Raw genomic sequence first — 9,024 nt, 5'->3', positions numbered from 1 at the left:
AGCGAGTTAACCCAACTGTATCCCCTGGCACAAAGACGTGGATATCGATTAAGGCAACCCCCCCCCCCCCCCCCCGACCTCTCTGATTCAGAGGGTTGGTAAGCGGAAGACACATTTCAGTTGAAGGCACTCAGTTGTACGACTAGGTATCCCCCTTTCCCTTTTCATTTTTGTATCACAAAATGTAACGTGATTGAATACAAGCAAACGCACAGTAGGTGGCGACATGCACAAACCAAATGTACAAACGCCTTGATACCAAAAAAAGAAGAAGAAGCTTACCGCTCTTTTTTTTTCTAAAGGGGGCACGGCGTGTGTCACGTTGCGTGGGACAGTCAGGAACACATTCACAACAATGTGGCAGGATCTTTGGAATTGGAACTAGCAGTCRTGTGAGTCCAAGTGTTTACACTCCGTGTTGCTAAATATAATGGAAATATAACACACATGACAGAATGCAGCGTTCAGTAGCTAACGTTAGTTGTCTTGATTTAGCTATTGTAGCTACCYGTAGCCCATTCGACACTGGTAGTTAATTAAATGCACAGGTAGCTGTTGACTAACTAACGTATTCGTTTCCTTTGGCTGTTCCTCTTTACTTGTCCATGTCTTGTTAACTAACTAGCTAGCAAACGTACGTAGCTGAAGTGATACAGTGTTTGTGTCGTTCTTTGTGCAACACTTATGTGTAACGTTCGCTGCTTAGTCAAGCTCAAAAGGGCTGAATGTCAAAATGAGTTAGCTCTCAGTTTATCTAATCAAAAATGAGCCCTTATGCCGTGACATTGTGAATTCGCAATGCCGTGACCCGGATTCGAACCGGGGTTGCTGCGGCCACAACGCAGAGTACTAACCACTATACGATCACGGCGAGCTACCAGGGCCGTGTTTAAAGGAGGGGACTTTGGGCTACTCAAACGTGCACATACTGCTACGTAGTGACGTGTACACGCTAGGTTTCTCTCTTGTTCTTCAAATACTCGTTCACGGATGTTTAGGAACCGGTGTAATTTGCTTGTGTTTGCTAATTAGCCAGTTTAATTCAATCAATGGAATTTTGAAAGATTAGGATGAACCGTTTCGGAGTCCGCAGTATGTATGTATGYGATGGGATGGGATGTATAGTCATTATGGACAGTAACGTTTTGTGGTTACATTATATAGTATATCTGAAGAATACGTGGATATAATAGTATATGTAATGTTACAGCAATAGTTGAATAGGATGGCATTGACTAGAATACAGTGTATAGTCATATGAAACGGGTACAACAATATGTAAACATTATTACATTGACCAGTGTACGAAGGCCTGCAGCCACTACCGTGCCAGGGATAAGTAACCGGCTAGTGACAGTGACTAAGTTTAGCTAAACAAGCATTTTTGTTTTAAACAGACTATAGTCATCTAGGGAGGAAAAAAGAGCCCATTTGCCGTGACATTGTGTATCGCAATGCCGTGACCCGGATTCGAACCGGGGTTGCTGCGGCCACAACGCAGAGTACTAACCACTATACGATCACGGCGAGCTACCAGGGCTATGCGCTCGGATGGAAGAATTAGATTTTTAACTGAAGCATGCAGTGACGTGGACAAGCGCAGTCATTTCATTTGCTTTGGCTGTGCATGCAAGTATTCACATTYTTAGTTGTCCAAGCCGTTGTAATATTTCACTCAACGTAATTGATTTAGGTTTGAAATATATATAATCTGCTACTATGCAAACAGTATAGTTTATTTTCATAGCTAACGTTAGCTAGTACTAGCAAAATATTTATTTACATTTTATTTYTTTATTTTATCTCTATTTTATCATGAAGTCATACTGAGACCAATATCTATTTTACAGATGAGCCCTAAATTACAGAAATACACACGTCAAAATACAAATGAAATGCAACCAGAAAGAAAAACATGGTCATAAATAAACATATTTATCAGTAATAAGGTCCTCAATCAGCTTTCTGAATTGACCTACCAAAACATCCAATTGAAGAACCATTAACAACTGAAAGCAGTTTTACCTAACTCAATAGAGACCGAAGGAATTTCCAATTAGCCATCCCTGAGACCAGGGTGTGGTCTTACATGCAGCCTAGTCTAGGCCAATTGAATAAAGCCTCTGAATTACCAGTGAGTGATCAACACTATCAAAGTCTTTTGACAGGTCAATTAGAGGGCAGAACAATGTTGCCTTTATCCATACAATTAACACACAATTTACATATTTCATAGCAACACTAGCGAATATATATATATATATATGCCAAATAGCTGTTTTATAGTAGTTTGAATGGCTAACTGTGGCTTTTTCTCAGGAGGATACTCCAGAGCTGTGATAATGAATGGAAAACTCATCCCTCATACTCCACTGGCTGTGGACTTCTGGCAGGTTAGGAAGTGTCCGCATGTCCGCCTGTTCTTCCTGTCCCATATGCACAGTGACCATACTGTGAGCCTGACCTCGACCTGGGCCAACAGACCAATCTACTGTTCACCGGTTACTGCCACGCTGCTCAAACTCAAACTACAGGTGTGACAGACAAAGTATCAATTATATTCTACATTAAACACAAGGCAACAATGAGGAATGTGAATATGGGATAATTGTTTCAACTATTCTTGCTTGCCATGACCAATTCTTGAGCTAGCTATTGAAATATGAATGACTGTATAAACCATAGCATCAGTGGAGGCTAGTGAAGGGAGGACGGCTCATAGTAATAGCTGGAATGGAGCGATGGAATGGAGCGATGGAATGGAGCGACGGAGACCATGTATTTTGTGTATTTGAACCCATTCCACCGATTCCGCTCCAGCCATTACCATGAGCCCGTCCTCCCCAATTAAGGTACCGCCAACCTCCTTGGCGTAGCATCTCCTTTTTATTTGCAAAAGCGTTGATTATCTTTTAGGTGCTCTATACTTCAGTTTGTGATAAGGCCTCCTCTCTTCTTCTCTGTGTTCAGGTGGGAGAGCGATGGATCCATCCTCTGGAGGTGGGGGAACCCAACACGTTGCCTCTGGATGATATAGGCAAGGAGAGGTTGACCGTTACTCTCATGGATGCTAACCACTGTCCAGGGGCCGTCATGTTCCTGTTCCAAGGATACTTTGGCACCATACTCTACACTGGTGACTATTCTACACACCATACTCTACACACCATACTCTACACACCATACTCTACACTGGTGACTATTCTACACACCATACTCTACACACCATACTCTACACACCATACTCTACACTGGTGACTACTCTACACACCATACTCTACAACCATACTCTACACGGTGACTATTAACTACTCTACACACCCATACTCTACAACACATACTCCCTGACTACTGGTGGACTATTCTACACACCATACTTCTACACCTGGTGATACAATACTCTACCACACCATACTCTACACTGGTGACTACTCTTACTACACCATACCTCTACACACCATACTCACCACCACCATACTCTACACTGGTGACTATTCTACACACCATACTCTACACTGTGACTATTCTACAACCATACTCTACACTGGTGACTATTCTACCACACCATACTCTTACACTGGTGACTATTCTACACACCATAACTCTACACTGGTGACTATTCTACACACCATACTCTACACTGGTGACTACTTCTACACACCATACTCTACACTGGTGACTATTCTACACACCATACTCTACACTGGTGACTATCTACACACCATACTCTACACTGGTGACTATTCTACACGTCATACTCTACACTGGTGACTATTCTACACGCCATACTCTCACTGGTGACTATTCTACACGCCATACTCTACACTGTACTTCAGTCTCTCTCTAACTAGTCAAAGGCGGAGGTAGCGGTCCTGCTGCTGGGTTTGTTGCCCTCCTACGGCCCTCCCCACGTCTCCTGATGTACTGGCCTGTCTCCTGGTAGCGCCTCCATGCTCTGGACACTACGCTGACAGACACAGCAAACCTTCTTGCCACAGCTCGCATTGATGTGCCATCCTGGATGAGCTGCACTACCTGAGCCACTTGTGTGGGTTGTAGACTCCGTCTCATGCTACCACTAGAGTGAAAGCACCGCCAGCATTCAAAAGTGACCAAACATCAGCCAGGAAGCATAGGAACTGAGAAGTGGTCTGTGGTTACCACCTGCAGAACCACTCCTTTATTGGGGGTGTCTTGCTAATTGCCTATAATTTCCACCTTTTGTCTATTCCATTTGCACAACAGCATGTGAAATTTATTGTCAATCAGTGTTGCTTCCTAAGTGGACAGTTTGATTTCACAGAAGGTGTGTGACTTGGAGTTACATTGTGTTGTTTAAGTGTTCCCTTTATTTTTTTGAGCAGTGTGTGATATATATATATATATATCATAGGCTGCAATGCTACTAAATAACATTTCCAGTGGCACACTGACTCACCTATAGATAAAGCCCTATGCTACTCACAGGGATGGCTGAGAAGCTCCTCTCAGATGAGCTACATTGAAAAACAGTGCTGCTGTTAGCTCCAAGTTGAGACTTGTTGAGAAAATATGTTTCTGTTGGTTCTACAGAACAGATTATCGGCAGTAGGCATTGGCTTTCCAAACTGTACGTTTTCCCCGTGATTGTATTTATGAAATCTGCAAAAGGCAAACCGACAGCTGCAACCAAACATAGACATATAATCCAATGCTTGTTTTTATAGACCTGTCAGCAACGGGTATGGCTGAAATAGCTAATTCCACTCATTTTTGAGTGATGTCCACATACTTTTGTGTGCATATATAGTGTATGTAGTGCCTGAAATGTAATAAAATATGTTGTTTTCTCACCTTAATTCTAAAGAGTATGTACCTTCTCTGTCTTTCCAGGAGATTTCCGCTACACTCCGTCCATGCTGCGCGAGCCGTGTCTAAGGACCAACACAAACTGTAGATGTCCTGTACCTGGACAACACTAACTGTGACCCCACACGCACCCTGCCCTCCAGACAACGAGCCACTCAGCAGATCAAAGAGATCATCCGTAGCCAGCCCAAGCACAATGTTGTCATTGGTGAGACAGAGGCTTTTAACTGTTAAGCTACTCGTTTTTGTGTAGTGTGTGTGTGTAGTGTGTGTGTGTGTGTAGTGTAGTGTTGTGTGTGTGTGTAGGTATGATACTGCTTGTCTTGCCTTGCTACAAGTCCTGGTAGCTCTCCGTTTCTCGTATAGTGGTTAGTGCGCTGGCGTTGTGGTCGCCGAAACTCTGAAATCGTTAGCTGGCTGTAATCAAACTGTATCCAAAAAAGATAACTATTCATCTGTGCTTTAACTTGAAACGGGCATTTAGCCAGCTCCCTCTGACAGTGACCGCACGCTTGAGTATCTCCTTAAATTTCCCCATCAGTCCTGGTAGCTCGCCGTGATCGTGTAGTGGTTAGTAGTCTGCGTTGTGGCTGCAGCAACCCCCGTTCGAATCAGGGTCACAGCATTGCCTAGTTAAATAAAGGTAAAACWTTTTTTTTWAATTACAACGCAACAATGAGTAGTAGCTAACTAATTAACAAACTATCTGACTCTCTATAGTGTGTGTTTTTTCATATGCGTAAATGGTTTTTAAAAGCTTCAATGAGTTAGAAAACAAATMAAATCCAGTTTCTTCGTGGCCAGSGGCGTCAGTTGGGTATGCCAGGGGCGTCAGTTGGGTATGCCAGTCTCCTGTCTCAAGACCAAACATGTAAAAGTAGGCTACAAAAAAACACTTCCACATTGATGTCGTCATAGTTGGCCTGTCCAATAGGCTAGGGGAAGATTCGCCTAATGTAAATTCATTTTTAAATTGACCAACTGTCTGTTTTGCTAACAGTGATTGCATAGTTATAATTTAGGCTAATAATATAACCCAATCTACTCATCACATTAGGAATGGTATGCTATCTTACATTAGTCAAGAAATGCTATGATCGATTCATTCCCTAACTCGCGCTCCACCTACGCATGTCGGCATTTGAAGTCGGCCTTGTTGTTATTTGATCATGTGTATTATGCGTCTATTTCACGTTGCACTGTGTGTGCCGTTCCACAAGTAAATGAGACCATTTATAATGAGTTTGAGTAATGGTTGACGTTGTATATGCCGTTCCACAGACCTTTAAACCTAATATTGCAGTGATAATTAATGGTTGGGGTAATTWTTGTTTGTTTTTGCTGTTCTCCAAATAGTATTTGAGTTTTTTAAATTGTCTAGAAATGCAGTAAATGAGCTTCAACTTACAAAAAAGGCCCCACTTTGCTATATCTAGTTTATCTGACCTGACCCCGCCCAATATCCTGTTTTATCTTGAACTGACCCCCTATATCCTGTTTGTCTGAGCTAGGGCGCTAACTGTGACTGACTGCCCCCCATATCCTGTTTGTCTGAACTGACCCCCCATATCCTGTTTGTCTGAACTGAGCCCCCCATATTCCTGTTTGTCTGAACTGACACCCGCATATTCCTGTTTGTCTGACTGACCCCCGATATATCGCTTTTGTTCTGAACTGGGAACGGCCGCCATATATCCTGTTTGTACGGAACTGACCCCCCCATATCCTTTTGGTCTGAACTGTACCCCAACTGTTGGCGAACGCCCCCCCCACCAATATCCTGGTTTGTCTGAATCGACCCCCCCATATATCCTAGATTTATCTGAACTACCCGCCCCATATCCTAGATGGTTATCTGAAGCTGACCCCCCATACTCTAGGTTTATCTGAACTGACCCCCCCCATACTCTAGGTTTATCTGAACTGACCCGCGCATATCCTGTTTGTCTGAAACTGACCCCCCATATCCTAGGTTTAGGATCTGAACTGACCCCCCGCATATCCAGGTTTATCTGAACTGACCCCCCATACTCAAGGTTTATCTGAACTGACCCCCATATTCTCCCCCTAGGTTTATCTGAACTGACCCCCATATCCTAGGTTTATCTGAACTGACCCCCCATATCCTAGGTTTATCTGAACTGACCCCCATATCCTAGGTTTATCTGAACTGACCCCCCCATACTCCGTTATCTGAACGACCCCCCATATCCTAGGTTTATCTGAACTGACCCCCCATATCTAGGTTTATCTGAACTTCAGACCCCCATATCCCAGGTTTATCTGAACTGACCCCCCATATCCCTAGGTTTATCTGAACTGACCCCCCCATACTCTAGGTTTGTCTGAACTGACCCCCATATCCTGTTTGTCTGAACTGACCCCCCATATCCTAGGTTTATCTGAACTGACTCCCCATACTTCCTAGATTTATCTAAACTGACCCCCCCATATCCTGTTTATTCTGAACTACCCGCCATATCTAGGTTTTATCTAAACTACCCCCCACTATACTTCAGGCTTTATCTGAACTGACCCCCATATCCTGTTTATCTGAACTGACCCCTATACTCTAGGTTTATCGTGAACTGACCCCCATACTCTAGGTTTATCTGAACTGACCCCCCCATACTCCAGGTTTAATCTGAACTGACCCCCCATATCCTTGTTATCTGAACTGACCCCCCATACTCTAGGTTATCTGCAACTGACCCCCTATCCTAGTTTATCTGAACTGACCCCCCATACTCTAGGTTTATCTGAACTGACCCCCCCATAATCCTACGTTTATCTGAACTGACCCCCCATACTCTAGGTTAATCTGAACTGACCCCCCATATCCTGTTAATCTGAACTGACCCACCCATACTCTAGGTTTATCTGAACTGACCCCCCATATCCTACGTTTATCTGAACTGACCCCACTCCTGGTGGTATAGAGATGCAGAAGATCATGTTGTAATTGTATGTCTATGTCTGTGTTGTCTGCAGGCCTCTACACTCTGGGTAAGGAGTCTCTACTGGTACAGCTGGCCATGGAGTTTAAGACCTGGATTGAAGTGTCCATCGAGAGGCTAAAGACTCTCAGAGCCCTGGAGCTACCAGATGTCTTCACCACTGAACCAGGAGCGGGTCGGATCAGGGCCGTGGACCAGTCAGAGATCCGCTCCACCAACCTCCTCCGTTGGAACAGGGAACACCCCACCCTGGCCATCCTGCCCACCAGCAGACCCCTGGTCTCCTTCCATCCTAACATCCACGTGGTGCCTTACTCTGACCACTCCTCTTACCAGGTAGGTGTTAAGTTCATGTTTTAAGTATCCCTATTCTTCTGTTATTACGGGGCTATCACACAGTCAAGAGTGCGCCTGCGCAGGGAGTCTTGTTGTTGATGGACCTAGCCTGGAGTGGAATGGCTACCTTGTAGTGAGTTCATATAGTATAGTAAACTTTGTTAAACTGGAACCTTGTCGTTGTGTCATTTCGAGTTAACATTGGTAGCAGAGGATGGCTAATAACTACAATGTGCCACCTCGCTTCGACGAGAAGAGGTCGTACGAAAGTTGGGGAAATGAACTTGCAATCTGGACACGGGTTACTGATCTGGACGTGAAAACGCAAGCACTCGCGGTGGTATTATCGCTGGAGGGAAGAGCGAGAGATACAGCACTGGAAATATCCGTTGAGGATTTGAACAAGGATGACGGTATGGTGAATTTGATCAGAGCACTGGATTCTGTATTTCTTAAAGAAGAGAAAGACCGTGCCTACGAGGCATATTCAAACTTTGACAGTGTTACGAGAGATATTTTGGTTGCAATGACGGACTACATCATTGATTTCAAACAGAGGTACAATAGGATGCGCAAATACGACATGGTTCTCCCGGATGCAGTGTTAGCTTTCAAGTTGCTAGATACTGTCTGTCTGGATGGTAGAGACATGGTTCTCCCAGATGCAGTGTTAGCTTTCAAGTTACTAGATACTGTCTGTCTGGATGGTAGAGACATGGTTCTCCTGGATGCAGTGTTAGCTTTCAAGTTGCTAGATACTGTCTGTCTGGATGGTAGAGAAACCATTGGCTTTGACTGCTTTTACTGTGCTGACCTTCTTGCAGTAAGGAAGTCAGCAACTCAAAAATAACTTTTTTGGTGAAAAGACGTCTGTCGCGCCAAT

At 44.0% G+C, this 9,024-nt stretch overlaps 1 protein-coding gene and 2 non-coding genes across 3 annotated transcripts in view; 1 reads left to right on the top strand and 2 right to left on the bottom strand.

The window, feature by feature from the left end:
* Positions 1-799: 799 nt before the first annotated feature.
* Positions 800-871, bottom strand: trnah-gug (transfer RNA histidin (anticodon GUG)). Its single transcript has one exon. It is a non-coding gene; the product is annotated as a tRNA-His (tRNA).
* A 12-nt stretch (positions 872-883) lies between these two features.
* The window catches only part of dclre1b (DNA cross-link repair 1B), a 21,056-nt gene continuing 12,915 nt past the window's right edge, over positions 884-9,024 (top strand). Inside the window, 6 exon segments of the mRNA XM_070439556.1 lie at positions 884-2,134; positions 2,320-2,534; positions 2,971-3,136; positions 4,873-4,928; positions 4,930-5,056; positions 7,840-8,141. Of these exon segments, the coding sequence (XP_070295657.1) occupies positions 2,343-2,534; positions 2,971-3,136; positions 4,873-4,928; positions 4,930-5,056; positions 7,840-8,141 (843 nt within the window). The 5' untranslated portion in view covers positions 884-2,134; positions 2,320-2,342.
* trnah-gug (transfer RNA histidin (anticodon GUG)) lies at positions 1,456-1,527 on the bottom strand. The gene has a single exon. It is a non-coding gene; the product is annotated as a tRNA-His (tRNA).

Source organism: Salvelinus sp. IW2-2015, unplaced genomic scaffold, assembly GCF_002910315.2.
Source record: "Salvelinus sp. IW2-2015 unplaced genomic scaffold, ASM291031v2 Un_scaffold1758, whole genome shotgun sequence".
NCBI lineage: Eukaryota > Metazoa > Chordata > Actinopteri > Salmoniformes > Salmonidae > Salvelinus > Salvelinus sp. IW2-2015.
Note: the sequence above shows the minus strand (reverse complement) of the source record. Positions and strands in the feature narration are given on the sequence as shown.